Genomic DNA, 23,233 nt, shown 5'->3' with positions numbered 1-23,233 from the left:
GGATGGTTAGCCTGGCTCACCTTGAGGGCTCTGCTCAGCCTGTGAGGTCAGAGCCCTAGGGTCTGGGTGGCCCCAGGTGGGCCAGGCAGCCATCTCTGCCCTGTGTCCTGGCGGGAGGACACAGACACCCAGAGAGGAAGAGGGGCCACCAGAATCATCCCCACGAGGCGCCCACGGCACTAATACTCAGGAATAGTCCTCCAGACCGGGACCCTGCTCCCCCAAATGCTCTCTCATGCAGCCAACATGTCCTGGGCCTGTGCGAGGCTGATGACAGTGTGAGCTCAGGGCAGTGAGGGGGAGGCCCGGGGGTGGAAGGGGAGAAAGGGGAGATGTCTCAGCTAAAGCCTGAAGGATGAGTCTGACTTTGCCAGGCAGACGTGGCGGGGGGGGGGGGCAGTTCCAGGCAGAGGAAATAGTGTCACAAGGTGCCCCCAAATCAGAAACGCCCACCACACCTAACCAGCTGCCAAGCGTCCGGCGGGATTGACAAAGAGGCCAGATGGGAGAGGTGAGAAGGTGACCCTCAAGGGCCGTGGAGGCGGCAGGGAAGTTCTCCGGGGCCCTGCAAGCTGGGCTGCAGAGTCTGGGTGCCCCCGACGGGGAGGAAGCCCAGGAGGGTTTCAGCAGGGCTGGGGCCAGGGAATGTTCTAGAAGCTGGTTGGGGCTGTTGTGTGGAGGATGGACTGGAGGAGCAGAGACAGGTAGGAGACCAGGAGGGGATGCCGTGACGTCTAGGAGAGCCAGGGTGGGTGAAGGGCAGAGAGGGCACTGTTGCCACAGGGCTGCCTTGATGGTAGGAGACTCAGGGAACAGAGAGAGGCAGCCTCCTGGCTGCAATCCACCTCCCCGACCCCATGGAGTGGTGGCCAGCGATGCAAGGGCAGAGCCCAAAGCCTGTGGGCCGCAAGGGTGTGGGTATCATTTTTCATGAGACCAATCTGAGGGGAGAGGGCTGAGGAAGACCGAGGCTGTGATGGCAAAAGCAATGATAAATGGTCACCTCCCTCCTAACAACCTCCTTTTATCAAGGCTGGACTGGCCTGCTCTGCCCAGAGACTAATTCATTTTGGCTCCAAGCCCTCAGGAGGCAGGTGGACAGGTGCAAAGGCACAGAGAACAAGTGGAAAAGCAGGTCCCCTGGGAGGGGCCAGGTTGGGTGGTCAGTGGGAGAGGAGCCCGGGGGATAGGGTTCAGCCTAGGGTGGTCCCCAGCGGCAAGCTCTATTCCAGAAATAGTCACTGCCATCCCAGCAGCCGGCTACTGCCACTACCACTGCAGACTTCCAGCTTTAGTGGCCAACCACTGCACTGGCCCTTGGCCAGCCCTAGACCTGGTAACAGAAGTGGCCCAGGATCCAAAGTCAGAGCAGGGACCTAAGCTCTCTCTCAAGTGACAGCTGAGTGCTTCTAAGGGTAGCAGGTGTGTGACGAAGGCAGTCACAACCTCCTGGAGGGGAAGAGATTCCTCAGCTACAAACCGGGGGCACCAATCCCCCTAAAGGCCGGGGTTGAGTGCCGGGCACACCACAGCACCAACACACCTGATTATCATGTGGTCACCACTCTTCCTGTGACTCTGGGCCCGTCATTCAGCCTCAGTTTCTCCATCTTGTCCCCTAGTCCTCTGAGTCTCATGGTCACAGGCACACTGCCTTAGCACAGGGACACATCTGTCCCTAGGAAGGGACTTCAGGGCACCCATCTCTACCCATCGCCATACCCCCTCGGCCACAGGGTCTCCCGGAGCCCTCGGCACAAGCCCAGGTGGTGCCCAGGCCTCTGGGGCTCACTCCCAGCAGAGGAACCACGGTGGCGGAGCAGGGAGGCAGCTGGGTCCAGGGAGCGGGGGAGCGGGGAAGCCCCCAGAGTTCTCTGAGTGGCCTCAGCTCCAAGCCTGGGGTGCAGGACATGGGTCCCTGGACCAGTTCCGAGGGAGGCGCCCACACTACCAAGATCACAACCACTTCTGACAGGACCAGACGGAAGGGACATCACACTCCAACACAGGAGTTATGACTGTACTATATATTTTCAAGGTCGGGGGACAAACTGGGCACATTTAAAAACAATTAAAGTTAATTTTAAAACAGCTTAACAAGCTCTCCTCACTAAGGCCCGGAGAAGGCAAGAAGCTTGGCCCTTATCTCCTGGCGGAGCCTCAAGGGAAGGCCTCACCCCACAGACTGTCCCAGCCAGCCTGCTGTCCCATGAGGCCACCGGGTCCCAGTGCAGGATGGGAAAGGAGGCAGCCCGGCACGGGGTGACTTTACCAAGTCAGGCAGCTCACAGGCACATCCTTTAGCCCTTTTCCTCCCTTCTCTCTCTTTCAATACCTGGTAGAAGACCCCAGGAGCCCTGGCTTTGGTCTTGGCGGTGACCTTGAAGAGGAGAACCTGGGATGGCACGCAGCACACACCTATGGGCTCCTGACCCAGGGTGCTCCCTATACAAGGGGTAAAGGGCACCCTGTCCACTTCTGAGCATCCTGAGTGCTGGGCCCAGGCAGTAGCTGGGCCAGCCCCACCCCAGCCCCCTCCTCAAGGAGGCAGTGGGACAATGACAAAGAGCCTGTCACACGCCTGTGCAATCCCAGCTGTGCCTGCTCTGAGCTGTGTGCCCTTGAACAAGTCACATCATCCCATGAGCCTCACTTCCCCTTCTGCAGGGTCGGAGCAACCATGCCTATCTGTCAGGGCCTAGAGGGGACAGTGTGGTGACTGACTTTCTGGGGCCTCAGTAACCACAGTCAGGCCTCTGCCTCTGGCAATGGACTTGGTGATGTGGAGTCAAGCTGGCTTGGCCACCTGCCCCCTTCAGCCACTGCAGACTCCACTAAGGCAGGGGGATGAGGCCTAGGCACAGGAACCTTCAGGCAAGTGCCCTTCAGCCTCTGGCCAGGGCCTGGGGACCCAAGAGCCCCCAATGTGGCCCCCACCTGAGGAGTCCTTTGGGGGTGCCCGGGTCTGGTCCCTGGGCAGTTCGTGGAGACAAGGGCAAGCTGGCTGGGGTCTTGCTCCTGGAGGGCATGAGAGAAGGGGACCCACAGGGCCTGTACCTGCTGCTTGGGGCCGAGCTCAGCCGCTGGGCTCTCTTCTCCAGCCAGTCCTCCACGTGGACCTCAGGGAGCTCAGTGACGTCTAGTGGCCACTCCCTGGCCCACCTCTCCTCTGTGGGGACAGAGAGACAGGCAACTGAGGGGCATACTCACCCCCATCTGAACCCCACACTCTCACAAAGCAGCTGGAACCTTCCAGAGGCAGGGGGGCGGGCACAGTCTGGGAGGCCAGGAGCAGGGCCTCTGGCCTGTCCCCATCCTGCAGCCACCTCCCCAGGTAGCCCCTCTGGGCCTCACTCTGCTTCCCCATGAAGTGAAGACAAAACACTGGCTGCCTCCCAAGCTTTTTGGAGTTGGACACAGGATAGTTGAGAGCCTGGTCCTCAGAAGGGGTCCAAACCTGGGGTCAGGGAGGCAGCGTGGACTGCAGAACAGGGCAAAGCGTGCGCTCTCCCACCATGGGCCAACGGCTCTGAGAGACCATGGCTGGAAGAGCTGGAGATACAGCTGCCACCAGGACTCGCTGGCCTGGCCCATAAGGCCTCACTTCCACCCTGGGAAAGCTCCTAGAAACCTGTGTTTGTGGCAGGGCTGCGGCTACACTGTCATCAGATCCCCAGGGCAGGGCACTGCCCACAGGGTCTGACTGGTCGGAGGGGAGTGAGGCCTATTGGTGGATGAGGGCGAAGGCCAGGCCACCCCAGATGCTCGCTGGTTGCCCGAGGCCACATGGACAGAGGAGCCGCACTGGACAGGGGCTCACGTGAGGCTCAGTTTCTCCATCCATTCAATGAGGGGCTGCATGCTAAGATCGATAAAGACCATCCAAGTGGGAATTTCCTTATCTCTAACTGGAGCAGTAGGAAGTGAATTTCCCAAAGGCAGACATACCAGTTTCCAGAGGGAAGCTAACTTGCCCTTCCCTGTAGTCCCCAGGTCTGAGCATCCTAATGGCAGGGAAGGTGCTCTCTTTATCCCCTTGTCCCCAGAGCACAGTGGGGGATCTGCCAGGGGCCGAATAGGGGCTCCAAACACGTTGCCTGATTGAGGAAGGGTGGATGGGTGTACACGAATGAATGCCAGGCTAGCAGGGCCCAGATGGGGCTGAGGCACACCCTCGGGACTCCAGGACAGGAAGCCATGCGTGTCACTTTAAACCCAGCCGGGCACATGGACGGGGGCTCCCTGGCTCCTTCTCCACTCATGCCTGGAGTGGAAGGCAGTTCCTGATGCCCTGGATAGCCCTCAGCCTACCCCACATGGCAGCCACCAAAGAGGGGGAAGGGGGGAGACACAGGGCAGCATTCCCCTACATCCCCCCAGCACCCACCCCTGTTCAGCCCAGGGTCCCAGTGAAACGCACCCTCCACCTGCATACTCAGCTCCTGCAGGTCTCGCTCTGACATGTGGGAAAATCTGCAGTTGGAGCCAAAGTCGCACTGGCCTGCAACGGGAGGAGAGAGTCATTTGCTGCCCGGGATGGACTCCTACCATTGAGCTGAGGGCCAGCCTGATGAGGGTCCACCAGAGTTTTAGGGGCAGGGTGTTAGGGACTAAGGAGTAGCAACTCCAGCCCTGAGGAATAAGCTGGACTCTCTCTGGCCCAGCCATAAGAGCAGCCGGCGTGGCCTGTCTGGTCCACTAGGCCCTGCTCACAGCCCTTCCCTGGCCGGGGACCAAAGTCCACTGAAGCCTTTCATGATTGGGTTCCATAAGCCTCTGCAGGCTTGTCTCCTGTTACTTCCCCTTGCCCTGGCTCGCAGCTCCGACTAACTATAGTGGGTCCCTGAGAGGGTTCTGCTTCCTCACGCCCTCCCCTTGGTGCCCCCTGCCCATGGCGGGGTGGGGGGGCGAGGGCACAAGTAGCTGGACTGCGCCCCAGAAAGGCTTTAATGGCAGCTTTGTCAAGGAGGTACCAAAGTCCAGGTTGGCTTTCCAAATCTCAACTGGGGAGACCAAAACGTTTTTCAAAATAACAGGAGACTAGGGGGAGGAGGGATAAATTGGGAGATTGGGACTGACATATCCACACTACTATATATAAAATAGATAACTAATAAGAACCTGCTGTATAGCACAGGGAACTCTACTCAATAGCCTGTAACGGCCTACATGGGAAAAGAATCTAAAAAAAAAAAAGAGTGGATATATGTATATGCGTAACTGATTCACTATGCTGTACACCTGAACTAACACAACACTGTAAATCAACTACACTCCAATAAAAATTAAAAAAAAAAAATAGGGCTTCCCTGGTGGTGCAGTGGTTAAGAATCCGCCTGCCAATGCAGGGGACATGGGTTCAAGCCCTGGTCCGGGAAGATCTCACATACTGCAGAGCAACTAATCCCGTGCGCCACAACTACTGAGCCTGCGCTCTAGAGCCCGTGAGCCACAACTACTGAGCCCGTGTGCCACAACTACTGAAGCCCACGTGCCTACAGCCTGTGCTCTGCAACAAGAGAAGCCACCGCAATGAGAAGCCTGTGCACCACAGTGAAAGAGTAGCCCGTGCTCGCCGCAACTAGAGAAAGCTCGCGCACAGCAACAAAGACCCAAAGCAGCCAAAAATAAATAAATAAATAAATTTAAATAATAATAATAATAATAGGAGACTAGAGGTGTCCTAAGACAGCCTTGCCTACCAGCAGTGTGTTCACATCAAGGTGCAGCCTATGGGGAATGGCAGCCCCTGATTCGCAGGCCTGGTGCCCATTCTAGGGGCAGCACAGTCTCCTGAGGGGAGCACGGCCATTCACCCCGCTCTTCTAGGCCAACAGCAGTACCTCTCCCTGGTGCTAAGCTCCCTTTTACACCATGTTAATCATCATGGTTTTCCTCTTTGCCTTGGCTGCTAGGAAACTCAAGGCCAAACCCTTAAGAGTACACAGGACCTCAAGGCAAGCATGGTAGAGACTAAGCATTCTCCTGGCCTTGTCTTATTTTTCCTACCCTTATTTTCATCTGCCTTTGGCTCCTTCACTTACTGAGGTTTTTGTCTCTTTGAACTATATGCATCTTTATTAGCTGCGTACTGAGCAGTGAAACGAACACCCAGAGTCCTTTGTTCTAACCCTGAAGCTTCTCAGCATTGTCAGGCCTGTTCCTGTCTCCAGCCCTGCCTGCTGGGAGGGAGGGCACAGTGGAGGTCAGGCTCCCAGGCTAACTTAATCAGCCAGTCTATTACACCCATTAGTATCTCCTGGATTTACTTGCAATCTCCCAGCCCTTGCTTGTTCTGGGTAAGCTGATAAAATCACATTCTAGGTCTGAAGAGCTGAGGACCAAGCCCTGGATGTCATAAGGCACAACACCTGGGAAGGCCCCTGTTGACTGTGTCAAGTCAGCAGCTGACGCACCAAGGCCACAAAGCGGGCTCAGGCGGGAGGGTGGGGGGAGGCTGTGCAGAAGTCCAAGAAGATCAGACAGGGCATGCTGGTCCCTAGGGGGACCTGAACAGAGTAGAACACTTTACCTGTCAGTAGAAACTTCCTGCAGGGCCGCTTGTTCTGCTCATCCAGCAAGATGGCAGCTGCATCTGTGAGGAGAGAGGATCCGGGTTCCGACTTTAGCTGCACACAGGCACTTCCTACCACCGAGATCAGGGAAGGAAAGAGGTCCTCATCCACGGAGGAGGGTAAGAGGGGATGCCCACAGGCAGGGGTGCTGGGCAGAGTGATCCAAGTTTCAGGTGACCTCAGCCCCACCCACCCCACCCAGACCCAGCCAAAGGCCAGGACCAGGTTTGAGGTCAGAGACTCTCAACTTTGCACAGTGGATCATACTGGGAGGGTTTTTTTTTTTTTTTTTTTTTTTAAAGTCCTGGTACCAGAAGACTTCTCTGTACTGTCTTTGCAACTTCCTGAGACTCTCTAATTATTTCAAAATAAAAACCTAAAGGGCTTCCCTGGTGGCGCAGTGGTTGAGGATCCGCCTGCCGATGCAGGGGTCACGGGTTCGTGCCCCGGTCCGGGAAGATCCCACATGCCGTGGAGTGGCTGGGCCCATGAGCCATGGCCGCTGAGCCTGTGCGTCCGGAGCCTGTGCTCCACAACGGGAGAGGCCACAACGGTGAGAGGCCCGCATACCTCAAAAAAAACCCAAAAAACAAAAAACAAAAACCTAAAAAGCCCACCAGTAAACCCCAGGGCCCAGGTATCGCTCCATGGCCATGGCTGTACCCCACCTCCCTCTGTTCCCCTCTCACACTAGCCACCAGCCTCAACAGGACTTCACGGCAATCTTTCTGGATATGAACCTTAACCCCGGTTTCCTCCAATTTTTCCTACTTTTATTTTCATCATATAGGTACAGTTTAAATCTTGAATGCTCCTTGGTGGGCAAGGAATCAATCAGTCAAAATCTGTAAGTGAGTGAGACAAGTGAGGAAGGTGCCCTGACTCAGAGGCCCTCATGTCGCCCTGGAGGAAGGAGAGGCCAGGTCTGGGCTGTGCACTTTCCCCATCCATCTGCTGCCTTTTCTAGAGGCCGCTGGGGTAAAGGAAAGACCATGGGCTACTGAGTCCAGGTACACAGGACCACATCCTCCAGATGTCACCATGACCTCCACCTCAGAAGTCTAATGGCTGTTGGAAGCCTTATCCCACCTGACTTCTGACTTCTATGCTTCATTTCATGGTGTTAGCCATTCCTTTTCACTGGATTCCAAAGTCACCGAGTCAAAATAGTTCCCCTGGTGTTTCTGACCTTCACTCTAAGAGCCCCCTGGGTCCTCTGCTCTTCTTTGTTTAGATTTTCTGTTACACTTCCTTGTTTCTTTCCTAAATTTATTCAGAAATCAAACACATCTCTGCTGGCTACTCCAAGATGGAGAACTCACCACTAAATTCCTACTTAGCCCTCAAATCAGACTTCCCAGCTGGGGCAGGTACCAAGCATTTCCAATTGAATACTCTCCAGGCCACGTCCAAATGGAGTGAAGGGTTAGGTGGGCTCCCCATTAACGAGCCCTGACTGGTAGGTGAACTCTCTCCAAGTCTCAGTTTCCCCATATGTAAAATAGGAGGAAAATTCTCACCTGGTAGGGCTGCTGTCAACATTTAATAAGATAATGGATGGAGAGAGCACTGGGCAGAGGAGGTCCCACTTTAGAATTGTGGGAAAGTGGGGCTGGGAATGGCATCAGCACCACGGTTCCTGGGTGATGCTAACGTGCAGCCAGGGCTGAGAGCCTCTGAAGTGGATGCTCAATAAACGGGAGCAGTTCTTACTCCATTTCCTCCTCATAAACCCACCATTTACATGAACATACCCATTTTGCAGATGGAAAAACTGAGGTTCACACAGGGAAAGGGGGCACACACGATAGGAAGTGGCAGTGCCAGGTTTGAACCCTGGCCTGTGCGTCTCAAGCCCCCACCCTTTCCTGTGTGGTTGCTGATTTCCTGGTGGCTGGTGAGTAGCCGACTCTGAGGGGGGCTCCTCACTTCCTCAGGGCTGGGCTGCTGGTGTCGAGAGTTAGCTATCAGAGGACTCACTCCCGGGGCGGCCTGCAGGAGTGTGGGTGGGGCCAGCAGCGTGGGGAGGGGGTCAGCACTGGACTTGTCAGACTCAGCCCACCCAGCTGGTGCCAGAGGCTTTCCCTTGGGAGGAGGGCTGGTGGAGGGCATGTGGACATTGCCCAGAGCCCAACTGGGGTAGGACAGCTAAACTGGAAATGGGGCTGAGTCTGAGTCTTAGACAAGGGGCACTGATGGGGTGACTCAGTATGGGAGAAGAGTTCCAGGCTGCCCAGCATCTGGCTGGTGGTTCTCAACTCCAGCCACACAGCTAATCACTCGGCAGCTTTTAAAGTATACACAGCCCAAGCCCATCTTTCTCAGGTTCTGTTGTAATTCATCTAAGGGGAGGGCATGAGAATTGTTAAAAGCTCCTTAGTGATTCTGAAGTGCACCCAGGATTGAGAACCTCCAGCCACAGGCCCTGCTCCTCCGCCTGGCGTTCAAGGCTCCTCATGATCTGACCCCATTGGTCCTTCTCGCTTCAGCTCCCCAAATTAACAGCTGCCCTGCTGCCCTGGGTTTGTTTGCTCGTTCATTGAGATATTCATCTAACAAACATTTACTGAGCACGTCCTGTGTGCCAGGCGCCGCGCCAGGATGAGGATTTAGTGGAGAACAAGTCAGACCTGGTCCTTCCTTCCACTCCAATTGTCACACTAATCCATGTAGATATAAACGGGGTAAACAGCCAGCACGCAGCCAAATGACCTGACCTGGCCCAGGGGATGGAGAGGGCACCCCAGAGGACTGTCTGGGGTGGGGAGGACAGCAGGAAAGCCATGCCTGCAGAGGGGACAGTACTTGTGGTAGTCAGTGTGGCTGGAGCTTGGAGGGACAGGTCAGCAGGGCTTGGAGGCCTGGGTGGGACAGGGGTTCCACCCAGAACACACTGTTGTAATGGGGTGTGAGGTTACACAGGAGAGGGACCTTGTTTTTTTTTTTTTTTTTTTTTCCTTTGGTACGCGGGCCTCTCACTGTTGTGGCCTCTCCCGTTGCGGAGCAAAGGCTCTAGATGCGCTGGCTCAGAGGCCATGGCTCACAGGCCCAGTCGCTCGGCATGTGGGATCTTCCCAGACCGGGGCATGAACCCGTGTCCCCTGCATCGGCAGGCGGACTCTCAACCACTGCGCCACCAGGGAAGCCCTGGGACCCTGTTTTATTCACCTTTAAGTCTTCAGAGCCTCTCTGGGAGCCAAGGACACGCTAAGTGCTCACCAAGTGTTGGCTGAATGAATGAGCCATGAGATAAAGGGTCCAAGGCCAATCCTTTTGTGGACCCATAAGCATCATTCTTACTTAGTAAGTCCTTATGTGCCATACAGTCATCAGGAGATTACTGAGCCCCGTCACATCCCTGGGAGGGGAGGTATGGCTATTACAGCTGTTTTACACATGGCAAAATTAGGGCTACAGCCCTAGTGAGTGACACGTTGGGACTGACATCAGGCAGCCCAGCTCCAGGGCCCATGCCTGTCCTGACCAGGGCAGATGGATCATCATCCCTCTGAGGGTTAAGGGACTTGTCCAAGGCCATGAAGCCAGGAGCAGAGCAGGTCTAGAGTCCTAGCTGAGGCGAGGTACCCTGTGCCCTTGCAGAGACTGTGCTGTGCGGTTGCTCAGGTGAGCTGGAGCCCTGGGGAAGCCTCCCAAGGAAGGGGAAAGAGCTCATATGTCAGCTTGGGGACCAGGGTGAGGTGATCCATTGCTCTGGATTTCTAAGTCACCACCCGTAAGTGGGGCTCCCTAGCCTTCCCAGCTTCCCTCGAAGTGCTGTTTTAAGGACTGGATATGGCTGGGGATGTGAGCGAATGCTAGGAACCCTGAGAAGGGGCTCGTGGCACCCACTGTTTCATCTTTTCTATAGCCCTCTTCCAATTAACCCTGTACCCACGGGCCCAGAGTTCTTGGCTGAAAGTCTGGGACTAGGAGCAAACACCAGGATAACCTTGAGGCCTAGCTCCACGCCAGATCACAGCCCCTACTGGATTTGGGGTACAGGGAGCCTCTGCCTGACACCAGGTTCAGAGGCCTCTGAGGCACCTGGGAGACCCCTCCGCCCCTGAATTCCCCTCTGCCCCCACTCCCAGCCCTTTGTAACCATAGCCACGTCTGGTCTGCTGAGTGGCTTGGCCACCCTCCCTCACCCAAGCCTAGACCCCAGCCCAAACCTGCCTCTGGGGATGGGGGTCAGGGGATCAGTGTTTTTTATTTTAAGGTCTCTAGGTGATCCTAACTCAAAGGGTTTAGATCTGCTGCCTTACAGAGTTACTGAGAAAAGCAAATGACAGACCATGGAAGGCACCTGGCATACAGCAGGCACTCAATAAAATGCGAGTGACCTGAATCTGAGTCACAGACCAGGGAACTCTCTGTGTCCCCTTCTGAGCTGCTGGGACTCAGCTCCTTCCTTCCAGCCTCTGGGTCCTGTCCTGGAATCCTGCTCCCCAGCTCATGGAGCACGGGCCCTGCCCCGGCTCATTCCAGGAGCTCCTGGTCACCCCACCTCACTGCCACAGTCCCCCTCCATTTGTCCAGCTCCTGGCACCTCTCTCACTACTGCTTGGTGTGTGTCTCAATTAGACAGCAGAGCAGCAGCAGCTCCTCTCCAGCGAATGCTCCTGGGTGCCAGGTCCTGTGCCAGGTGCTTATGGCCTTAATTCCTTTGCCTCATAAGCCTTTCCCAGAAGCAGCTCAGTCATTCGACAGCCATTTACTGCACCCCCTGCTCAGGCAGCAGTCTGCCATCGCCATCAAATGTAGCTCCGGTCACGGTGGCTATTGCCCACAGCCCTTCAAAGGCTACCTCTGCCCATCCCCCTTACCGCGGCCTCCGCAGGCCTGCACAACCTGGCCCTGGCCCTGTGGCCAGCCTCGGCCCCTACCATGCTCCTTCTCATCCTCTCTTCGGCTCCGAGAGCAGCTGGCGCTTTGCCCTCTGCCCAGGATGGAGCACTGGCTTTTCCCTACCTTTCAGCCGTGGGCCCAGACATTAGCTCCTTAGAGAGGCCTTCTTCATGGCCACAGTGTCCCCAGAGCCTGGCAAGGCATCAGAGAACAGAGCCCTCAGTCAGGATTGCGGGGAAAGGAGCTTGCCTTCCACCTGCCCCTCTGAGGGCCCATCTGCCCCAGGGGCCAGCAACCGAGGCCTCCTCTCTTTTGCTCCTCAAAGAGCCCAGACCAGCACTGTCGCTGGCCTGCAGCGTTTCCCTGTCTGATGATAAGAAAGACTGGAGAACAGGGCTCCGTCAGCCCGGCCGCTAGGTCGGCAGTACCCACCTCGGAACATGTCGTACCAGAGCTTCTTGGCCTTGAGGTGCTGCAGCCCGTTCAGGTGCTTCTTGCGGTTGTGGAGGTTGTCCTGGAAGGAGCGGTCGCAGTAGTCGCAGAAGTAACGCTTCCCCATGGTCACCCCTGCCAAGTGCTGCCGCTGCCTGGGGAGTCACAGGGCGCTGGGTCAGAGCGCAGAGGAAATGCCACCACCCTGCCTGAGCACACCCGGGGCCCAGGCCTGCGCCACGTCAGGAAGGCTCTACTTACCCACACCAGCTCGTATGAACTCCACAACAGCCCATGAGGGGCTACCCAGGCAAATGCTTATGGCTTGAGAGGGGTCTTTTAACAGTTCTGATACCCAGGTCAGTTAAAGCAGAAACACAGTGGGTGAGGCCTGGGCATCAGCATGTTTTAATGCGCCCCAGGGAATTCTTATCTGTAGCTAGGCTGGAGAACCACCACCTCACCCACTCTGGACAGCCCCCACCACTACCTCTGACGTCCCCTCTCCTGTTCCTCCATGCTGGCCGCACAGCCCCCCTCTCTGCTCCTCACACGCACCAGCCACACGCCCACCTCCCGCTGTTTGCACCTGCTGTTCCCTCTGCCGGGATGCTCCCCCCGCATACCTGCTCGGCTTGCTCACTTGACTCCTTCGATCTTTGCTCAAACACTACCTTCTCAGTAATCTCCCATGACCACTTTATTTAAAATTGCAGAATCCTCCACTTAGCTTTCCCCATTCCCTGCTTCACTTTTATCATCTTTGAAGTAATAAGTTACTTGTTATGTTTATTATATTTTTCTTTCCTTCAACAGGAATATAAATCCATGTGGGCTGGGATATTTTTGTGTTTTGTTGTTGTTGTTGTTTTTAGGACACTCACATTTTATTTTTCTACATAAAATTTACAAAGCCCCAGCCCCCAAAGTGGTGCACGGTACAGAGTAGGCAACCAAATATTTGTTATTCAACAATGAGTTAACTTCCATTTTCCTTATGGGACAACTGGGGTTCAGAGAGAGGAAGTGATCTGCCCAAGGTCACACAGCTGGTAAGCAGAAGGCAAACCCAGGTGCCTTAAAATCCCGCTGCTGGTGTCCTCTCTTCCGCAGCCAGCTTAAGGCTTAGAGAAGCCAGAGGGCTCAGGTAGAAATGCACACAGCTTCCCAAGGAGATCAGCTAAACACTTAGGTGGCAATCACAGAGGGAAATAAGAACGTTTCAGGGTCTTCAGACACTTAAGACCCTCAGTCCTCGTGACCACAGCTGCCACTCCTGACCCAGGAGATCTGAAGCCATGACTCAAGGCCAGCCCTTGAGTCCCCATTTGGTGTCACAAGACCAGAGGACAAATGGGTCCACTCAGGGCCACCAGGTGGGATCTGCAAAGGCTGAGCCCAGAATAGCCTCTCACCTTTCAGGTCCTATAGTCTGACCCCTCATTTCCCAGAGCAGGTTCCTGAGGCCAAGAGGAGGAAGAAAGGTGACTTCCCCAAGGTCACGAGGTAGCAGCCCAGGCCAGCGGCAAAAGCCCCAGACTCTCAGACTCTGGCAAATAAAGTTAAAGCTGAGACCTGATCCACAGGGCAGATAGATGGGGGAATACATGTTGGGAAGAAGAGAATGGGGAGAGACACAGAGACAAACAAGCCCCTGGACAGTCCAGGAAGCCAGGAGAGGGATGGAGAAAGCCGCTTCTGCGGCAGAGACAGCAGCCATTAAGTCAAGGGCTGTAATGGGATCAGGAACAGTCATTCAAAATGAAAACGTATAAAACCTCTCTTCTCCCATTACTGCTGAGAAACTGCATCCCAGACACGCGGACTTGATATATTAAATTTGGCAGCTCTAATACACCCCATCTTGCCAATAAACTTATAGGAATTGGACTGAAATTGTAAGAGATGAACATTTAACGGCCGAGTGCTTAACTAAGCCATTCACGAAGGCTGAAGCTCAGAGGAGCCGCTGGCTCTGGAGCATAAAGGGGAGGGGAGGGGACGGGAGGGGTGTTCCTCCAGGAGACTGATAAGGAACAGTGGCTTGGTGGCAGACTTAGCTGGGCAAAACCACACAAGGCACTGGGAAGCCAGCTGTGTGACCTTGGACCTCTCCAGGCCTCTACTTTCACTGTAGGAATGTGGGGTGGTGGGTCCAACGGGTTGGCTGATTGCTTAGGGAGCAGCACACAGAAGTTTGAATCCAAATGAATTATTAATAAAAAAGTAACAGCAATACAAATGACACTAATAATGTCTGGCATTGAGCAAGTGTACAATAAATGTTATGTAATATTTGATGCACTAAGCACCTACTATGTGCCAGCACTGGGCTAAAAGCTTTATAATGCATCATCTCACTTAATCCTCAGGACAACCTGTGAGGTTTCAGATGAGGGCACTGAGGCTCCAAGAAGTGAAGTGACTCAGCCAAGATCATGCTGCTAGAAAGCAGCCGAGCTGGGCTTAGAACACAGGCAGGATGGCTCTAGAGCCCACACTCCTAATCACTTATGAAAGTCGCCTCCCAACAAATCATACTGATGACAGCTTTCCTTTACTCACTACACCCCAGGACCACGTGGCCCCTTCAAACCCCAAGAGGTATGTATTACAACCTCATTTACGATCGAGGAAACTGAGGCCCAGAGAGGTACTGTGAGGTGCCCCAGATCACACATCCAGGAAGGGCAAAGCAGGTCTCCCACCAAACCACCAGGAAATGAAGATCACATGCCTCTCTGCCAACCTGCCCAGCAACACTGATTCAAATGATAAGCCCCTCGGGGCTGGGCTGTGTGTGTCTGTGTGAGCATGTGCATTTGTGTTTTCCCCTCTCTCTCACATGCACAAACCATGGGGGGCACACCAGCCTCAGCCGAGGGCCATTGTGGCAGCGCTGCCCACCCATGCCTCACCCTGGCCACCCCTCATCTGGGACAGGGGAAGTGCTCAGCCGTCCAGGACAGGCCAATGGACCTTGCATCTAGTCCCAGCTCTGCCAGGTGAGGATGTAGCTCTGTCACGTGCCCTCTCTAGGCCTTGGTTTCCCCACATGTGAAGTGGGAGGCAGGCAGCTAGACCAGGTGACCTCTAAGGGCACACACACACGTGTGTGTCACTTAGCACAGAGCCTGGCCCACAAGAGGCCCTCCAGAAACATTGGCCATCATCACCATCATTATTATTAGCCTCCAAAAGCCTGTATTTCAGAAAACTGAGACTCAGAACAAGGAACAGGATATCAGTGCCCAAGTGACCTCTGTGGTCAGCTGCTCCATATTACAGATGAGGCAAGGGAGGCCAGGAAAGGGGAACTGAGTTGTCCAAAGCACACAGCACAAGGCAGGGGTGGGACTGAACCTCAGCCCCTTTGGGAGGCTAAGACCTCTGCCCGCACAGCAGCTCTGAAGAGCCCCCAATGCCCGGGAACGGTGTTAAGGGAGCAGAGCGGCTTTAGAGGGGCCAGCACTTCCTGCCTCCTTCACAGGCCTGACCCCATGGAGGCAGAGGCCCTGTCCCTGGTTAGGAGCTGGCCTCCAGCAAGGTGACCTCACCCAGGCATCGCCCAGGTGTGAAGTTCTAGAGCTCCTGACCCAACTCCCTCTCACTCCAGTGCCCTGGCGCACATCAGCAAAAGATGCGGCTGCAGAATCCTCTGGACAGATACAGCACCGGGCCAGACACACAACTTGGCAAGCAGAGTGTATTTCACTCTGCCTCACCTCGCAGCCAGGCGTCCTTGCACAAGTCACAGCCTGCACCACTGCACTTGGCAGCCCTGAGTGGGAGGTCAGGGAAAGGGGAATGGGGACAGCCGGACGTCTCTACGGCATCCAGACACCAGCATGAGGTGCTGACTAAGCTGGCCTTCTCTGCCGTGATTCATCCTCGTCCTCTGAGGCTGGCACGCTCTGCAGTGTGTGAGCAAGGTCCTGTCCGGAACACAGGACCATCCGGCCCCACTCCCTCACCAGGAACACAGGCAGTACCACCCACCCACTCCCAGAGACCAGGTCCATGGTGGCGACAGCATCTGCTGGCTCCCTGGAGCTTCGCCAGGTGACAGGGTGGCTCCTCATGGGCACGGGGCAGAGGGCAAGGCTAGTGGGACCACCTCTGAGGTCACACAGGCCTGGGTTCAAATTCTAGCTCTACCACTAGAAAGTTATTTCATCTTCCGGAGTCTGTCCTTAGCTATAAAACAGGGACCCCGCCACTGCTGTAAATTTACCACCATAGAGAATGGAGGCCGTTACGCTGTTGCCATCATCCCCTGGGAGGCTCACTCCCCTCCTACCCCCAGCACGTCCTGACCACTTGATTTAAAACTGCAGCCAAAGTCAAAGCAGCAAACACGTCTGCCCCCTCACCACCTGCTCTGTTTTCCATAGCTCGTCTCACACAATGACTTACTGTCACAAGAGCTGCCTCCCCACTAGAATACAGGCTCCACGAGGGCAGAGAGTTCTGTCTGTCTGTCCAACTGCACCACCCGGAACAGAGCATCAAACGCAGAACTGCTGGTGAAATAAGCGAGGGAGCCACCTGTGGAGCCCAAGGCCTCCCGCCCTTTGCTCACCGACCCTCTTCTCCACAAGCTTGAATCTGGGGACACGGACAGGGATGAGAAGAGAGACAAGTAAGGCCCCCGAAAGCAGGTCTCTGCCACCTCCGCCCTCCCTGCAGGGCTTCTGTCTCCATCAGGGCCCCCACTATCGACTTAGACCACACCCGGTGAGCCCACGACACCTGACTGCAGGCCTCCGGGCTCAAGGAAAAGATGACCAACGAGTTGAGACGCTGTGGGGTGGAAGAAGGAAGAAAGGAGAATCAGATTTGACTCCTGTATGCTAGGCATTCTCTTATTTAATCCTCACAGACCCTCGCAGTTGATACCAAGGCATCCATTTCGCAGATGAGAAAACAGGTTCAGAAGCACTCACTCCTATTTTGCTCAAAGCCACGACTGGGAGAGACACTGATAAGGAAGATTTTTCAACCTGAGTGCTGCGGGTGGGCCAGTGGTGCTGAGGGCCCCCGTGCACCTCCTGTGGAGCCCTCACCAGGCGTGCCAAGGCTCACCGGAGCCAGCATTCACACCGGGGCCTGGCTGACCCGGGACCCATTCTCTCCCCACCCCACCACTCCACCGTGAGGCTGGCTCAAGGCAGACACCTGTGCTTCACTGATATTCTTGGTTGCTTTCATCATGTGCATCTCAGGTACAGAGATGGCTTTGGCACAAGGCGAAAATAAGCCAACAGCTCAGCCGTGGCCAGGGGCTGGGACGCATGCTGTAATTATCCAGGACTTGTGCTTACCACATGCTGCCCTCGAGCTTACCTGTCATTTCTTCTAATTATGGCACCACCAGACCCCAGGTGAACAGCAAACCTCAGCCAGAGGACGGCTTTACTGCATGCCCACTAGGAGCATGGCAATGTCCCAGCGCCACATATGCCCGCCGTCTGGAGTCGGCGGCATTGGACCCGGCCCATGCAGGTGGCCTGCAGACTGCCTGCTCAGGACCCAGCTCCAAAAGAAGTGTCAAGAAGATCCAGATGTCTCCCCTGATAGGAGCCCTGATATGTTAAGGGTCTCCCTCAGATGCCCCAGGGTTTTGTAGCAACCATGCAGCTTTCTCATCCTGACCTCGTTCACGTGTTCACTTCTTGAAGTAAAGTGTATCATCCACTCTCAGCAATATAAGGCAGTGGGGACTCCACCCACAGCGATTTCTTAACTCAGCAGGTCTGGGACAGGGGTAGGGTCTAAGTATGCCCTGATGCACAGTCCACAGACCATACTTGGAGAAATGCTGGTCTAAGGGGGGAGATGAAGGACTGAGGAACAGAGAAGGGGGAGTTTGCCTGAAGTCACACAGGCCACACAAGACAGTCCTTACTGTAGCCACCCACCCAGGCCTGAATCTCAACCCTGCCACTAGTGGGCTGTGATACTCTCATCAAACTACCTACCCATGAGCCTCATCCGGAAGTCGGGGGTAATAATACTTTTCACAAGAGTACTGTGAGGATTGAGTCATGCATGCTAGGTGCTTGGCAGAGTGTCTGGCAAGCCAGTGCTGCTCAATGCACATCTGTGGACATGGCAGCCAGCCTCTGTGGCACCCAATGACCCCACTTAATGGTGTCTGAACTTTGTGTCTCCCGTTCCAAAGCATATCAGGGTTGGTCTCTGTGACTAAGAGAAGAGAGCAGAGGGATGGTATGTCACCCCCAAGATCAGGTTATAAGACAACATGGCTTCCATCCTGGTGTCTCCCTTTCTCTGATCACTTGTTCTGGGGGGAAGCCAGCTACCATACTGTGAGCAGCCTGGTAGGGAGGCCCACGTGGCAAGGAACTGAGACCTCCTGCTAACAGCCAAGTGAGTGAGCTTGGAAGCAGACCCTCCAGCCCCAGTCAAGCCTTCAGAGGAGGGCAGTCCTGGCTGACAGCTTGACTGCAACCTTGTGGGAGACTCTGAGCCAGAACCACCCAGCTACACCACTCCCAAATTCCCGACCATCGGAAACCGTATCAGATAATGTTTGTTGTGGTAAGCCACTAAGTTCTAGGGTAATTTGTTATGCAGCAACAGCTAACTAATACAGTGAAATAAATGAATGGAGAAACTAAATCACTTTACAATTTGTGATGGCCACAGGTACAAAGTGCCCCACAACCCAAAACTCTCCTGAGTCAAGTCAAAGGAGGGCCCCCCTCCCACTCGCATATGCACAACCCTAAAGGTTCCACGGTTCCCTTTTCAGTCATTTATTCACCAGCCAAACACACTGAGCACTTTCTCTCTGCCAGACTGGGGTTCACGCTTCATGACACAGAGTCCATGCTCTCACAAGAACATGAGCTGAGTATTTGCTGGGGATGGGTGGCCGACAGACATGCCCCCAGTAACAGTCATAGGTAACAAGCTATGACTTGTTATGACTTGTGCCAGGGGTCCCAAGGAGGGGCGCCTGCATCCAACAGGGACTTCCTCCAAGGCAATGATCATAGATCATCTCAAAGATATAGGTACCAAGGTGAGCACGGCTATGTAGCTTGTCCTGAAACCAAACTCCAAATGTCCAAGAGTAAAAAGAGCTGACAGTTATCCATTGCTCACCACCTGCCAGGCAGACCGCTCAGGGTCCTGTGTAGAGTGGGGGAAGGGGTTCAATGATGATGCACAAAGCCTACCATCATCATTTTACCCTAAAAATAACTTTGGGTAGAGGGAGCCCACAACTGGCAAGGAGCAAGAGTAGGGTGTGAGCCAACCTATTCAATGGTGCCATTAAAAATCAAGTCAAAGTAATACATCAACTATACTTCAGTTAAAGAAAAATCAGTCAAAGGGAACAATTCCCTACAAGGATAAAATGTTCATCCCATATTATAAATGAAAAATGATTCATTGTCACAACAGTATGTACAACATGATACTACTTTTTTAAGGAGAAAGAACCTCCCGCCTCAACACACACATATACACACAGACACACATACAAAGACTGGAGAAGACACAAAATATTTACTGTAGTTATGTCTAGAGAATAAAATTACGATGTGTGGGATTTTTTTTTTCATTTTGTGTTTTTCTGTTTTTCTAACTTTCTACTTTTGGCGTGTATAGTTTTAAAATTTTCCCAAAAAATTCCCTTCATAAAAGTGGGAAATTTGTCAGGCAGGGATAAACCGTATTCCTTCTTCCTTAGGAGGCTTCCATGGATGGTTCCAGTGACCCAGTTCACCTGGATGAACCGGCCAGGGGTGATGTTGAAAGGGATCTAGCGTAAACATTTCCCTCAGTCCAGGCTGACGGTTGATAGAACAAGCCCTGATTCCAAGTGGACCCGGCCCAGTGAAGGTCAGCTCAACCCAAATCTGGGCTCCAGGAGCTTCAGGATGGAGACAGTTTCTCACCAGACAGTTAAAAGTCCCAAGAGGCCAGAGTTTCCAAATAGGAAAAGCAAAAATAGTCTGAAAGAGGCTCTTGAACCATATACCCTGACTCATATAAACACCTCTGCCTTTCCCTTCTCCCCCCACCACCAAGTCTGGGCTCCAAATACCATGTGACTCTCTGTTACCACTGCCCAAGTCAGGTCTCACCCCTTCACATCTGGACCAGCCTCCTTAGTTCAGCCCACCTTTGGCAGCATCAGATCAACCCTCTCAGAACAACTCCTCAAAATTTTCTATTGCTCCTGGTGAGGAGCTTATTAAAAATGAAGTCTCCTGAACCAGATCCTCAGGAATTCTGACTCAGCAGATCTGGAGAGGGGCTCAGAAATGTGCATTTTAACCAGGGACTCTAGCCACCCCCAGTAGGTACCCCCAAGAAATAAAAGCCTGGAGAATTGAGCTTCCACTGTTCATTGACTTCCTCATCCCCTGCATCCCAAAGGCAGCCTTCGCTGAAGGCAGTCACTCTGGGTAGACACAGCCCGCAAATCTGTGTTCCAGTCAGAAACTGGTCGGACTATGAACCACCTCAGTAAGCTGAAATGGTAACCCCGACTTGATGAGAATGCTAAGCACAATTTGTTAGAATGGATAAAAGTGTTTTCTTACTGGCTAAGCATCCTGTCATACTCCAGGAAAGCTTAAAATTGAAAACAGAGGTAGTAGACTAAATCAATTATTGCACTAATATTCCTGTCCTAAGTTTATTAATAATCAGTTGTCTACCTGGTGCTTAAAAGTATCACATTGAGGGCTTCCCTGGTGGCACAGTGGTTGAGAGTCTGCCTGCCGATGCAGGGGACATGGGTTCGTGCCCCGGTCTGGGAAGATCCCACAGGCCACGGAGCGGCTGGGCCCATGAGCCATGGCCACTGAGCCTGAGCGTCCGGAACCTGTGCTCTGCAACGGGAGAGGCCACAACAGTGAGAGGCACTCGTACCGCAAAAAAAAAAAAAAAAAGTATCACATTGAAAAGAATTTGACATATTGAGTATATAACAGAAAAACACTGTGATTCCAATTTAAAATATAAAAGTTAAAATATGTAGTTAGGTAATTGATAAAGTATCTGTCAGTAATTGACATGAGACTTGTGATTCTAAGTTGAGGGGTTAGCAATGGTTGGAAACACTGGCTGCATATTAAAATCACTGGGGTACTATAAAAGCTACTAAAGGTGCCCACCATATCCTAATTTCTTGTCAGAGATGGAGCCTGTATTTTTTGAATCCCCCGACTGAGAACAAGTGACAAAACAGAATTTGACTAAGTTTGTTAAAAGTATTAAAATTTATTACATTTATAAGGTTAATTTTATTAGATTTTCTAGCAACTGTTTAAGTATTCTAGGGAAATTATGCTTGTTAGGTTATATATCTGAAGTACTAAGTGGAATTAAATGTGTAAGGGAATGTAACTGAGCTGAAGATAGGGCTGAATATTTAAAGGAATTTAGTTTGTTCAAGTTGAGTTCAAACATTAATCAAAGGGAAAGTTAAGGTCATTTTTCTTATTTTTCTAGATTTATATATAGAATAATAATTTCTAAGTTGAAATCTATGGCCTAAAGAAAATTAGATTTTTTAAAAATTGTTGCTCCAAAATGAGAATTAACTAAAAAGGCCAAAAAATAAAACAAGCCCCACCTTAACTCCCTGTGGTCTTTCCTACCCATCTCACCTAAAATTATTCCTCCCTCCTCTGAACTTCTCATCTGGGAAGTTGTCAGCAAGATATAAGTATTCTTTCCCAGAAGCTTCACAACTTCCTGTCCCCAAACAAGGCGTTACTGTTGCTTTCACAAGTAAAAGGCAGATCCATGTCTCGAATCCAGTCCCTGGTTTTCAATGCCACACTTAACGCCAATTACTTTTATCTGTGGCTCAGGCCTCTCCTCTGAACTCCAGATACAAATCCCAATTAGCCTCTGAACCTCTCCATTTGATGCCTAAGGGGCAGCTCAAACGTAATGTGGCCAAACAGAACTTAAGACCATCCTGTTGATTTTAAGTTGCTGAGGTCAAAACTTTGATGCCTTTTTTTTTTTTTTTTTTTGCGGTACGCGGGCCTCTCACTGCTGTTCTGCTGTTGTGGCCTCTCGCGTTGCGGAGCACAGGCTCCGGACGCGCAGGCTCAGCGGCCATGGCTCACGGGCCCAGCTGCTCCGCGGCATGTGGGATCTTCCTGGACCGGGGCACGAACCCTCATCCCCTGCATCAGCAGGCGGACTCTCAACCACTGCGCCACCAGGGAAGCCCTGATGCCATTGTTGAGTCCACTTTCCTGTACGCCCTACATGCATCTGTCAGTTTGTTCTGTTTGTCCCACCTCCAAAAATACATCCCAAATCTGATCACTACTCTAATCCACACCCTAATCTAAATTACCACCCTGCCACAATTGACCCACCACAGCAACTTCCCCTCTTCAGTCTGTTCTCCAGAGCAGCCAGAAATGATGACATTAAGATGTATATTAGATCATGTCACACCCCAGCTTAAAACCCTTCATTGGCTTCCTAGTGCAATTAGAAAAAAATAAGACTCTTTACCACGGGTTAAAAGGCCAGATATGAGCTGACCTGAGCCTACTTCATAGTCACTCTACTTTTTCCCCCCTCAAACACCTCAGGATAGAGCAGCCTCAAGACCTTTGCACCAACGTTTTCCTGTTTGAACGGCTACTATTCACTCAGGTCTAGGGTTAAGTGTTGCCCTGGGGCCCACCTTGTCTAAAATATTACCACCACCACCCCTCCCCTTTCTTCAGCTCTTCAAAGCATTACTTGTCATTACTGCACCTTCCCATCTACCCATACACAGTAGAATGGGCGCTCCATAAAGGCAGGGACTTGTTCACCGCTGGGTCCGCAGCGCAAGGCCCAGAGGCACTTAGAAAACATGTGCTGGGCGGTCCTAGTCCTCCAAAGTCCTTGCTATTTCTATTCCCAAGAAGGAATGAGTGGATCTAGGTCTCCTGCCTTCCAAGCCAGGATTGTCAACTGCGAAACCCAGGGATGAGGGGAACATTAAGCATGGGCAGAACCGCCACTTCCCCTGAGGCTGGGCAGAGGGATTCAGCCCCCAGGACCCGACTGGTGTCACAGGCTCCAACTCTAGCCCTGGACTTGGGGCTGCCAGAGGAGACAGGATGGGGGACAAGCCTGGGACCGGGCACCCAGGCCTAGCCCCCCTATCCACTCCGCATTCCGTTTAATAGTGTGGCCCCCCGCGGGGCTCGCGGTCTTAGATGGACGAGCCCAAGCCCTCCCGTGGGGGTAAGGACACTCGCCCTCGATGTCCCGCCAAAGAAGGTACCTGGCTCCGCGGGGCCCAACGGCTCTGAGCTCCTCCTCCTGCGCCCTCACGCCACGAACTGCTTGCTGGGATTCGTAGTCCTTCC

At 53.3% G+C, this 23,233-nt stretch overlaps 1 protein-coding gene across 1 annotated transcript in view; it reads right to left on the bottom strand.

Moving 5' to 3' along the window:
• Nucleotides 1–23,233, bottom strand: part of ZMAT5 (zinc finger matrin-type 5) — a 25,855-nt gene extending 2,622 nt beyond the window's left edge. The window contains exons 1-5 of the mRNA XM_059040917.2: nt 23,149–23,233; nt 11,856–12,010; nt 6,533–6,595; nt 4,421–4,501; nt 3,058–3,169 (exon numbers count right to left, since the gene is read on the bottom strand). Of these exons, the coding sequence (XP_058896900.1) occupies nt 3,058–3,169; nt 4,421–4,501; nt 6,533–6,595; nt 11,856–11,982 (383 nt within the window). The 5' untranslated portion in view covers nt 11,983–12,010; nt 23,149–23,233. The remainder of the gene's footprint in view (nt 1–3,057; nt 3,170–4,420; nt 4,502–6,532; nt 6,596–11,855; nt 12,011–23,148) is intronic.

This window comes from Kogia breviceps, chromosome 15 (genome assembly GCF_026419965.1).
Source record: "Kogia breviceps isolate mKogBre1 chromosome 15, mKogBre1 haplotype 1, whole genome shotgun sequence".
Taxonomy (NCBI): Eukaryota; Metazoa; Chordata; class Mammalia; order Artiodactyla; family Physeteridae; genus Kogia; species Kogia breviceps.
The sequence above is the reverse complement of the archived record's forward strand: the minus strand, read 5'-3'. Positions and strand labels throughout refer to the sequence as shown.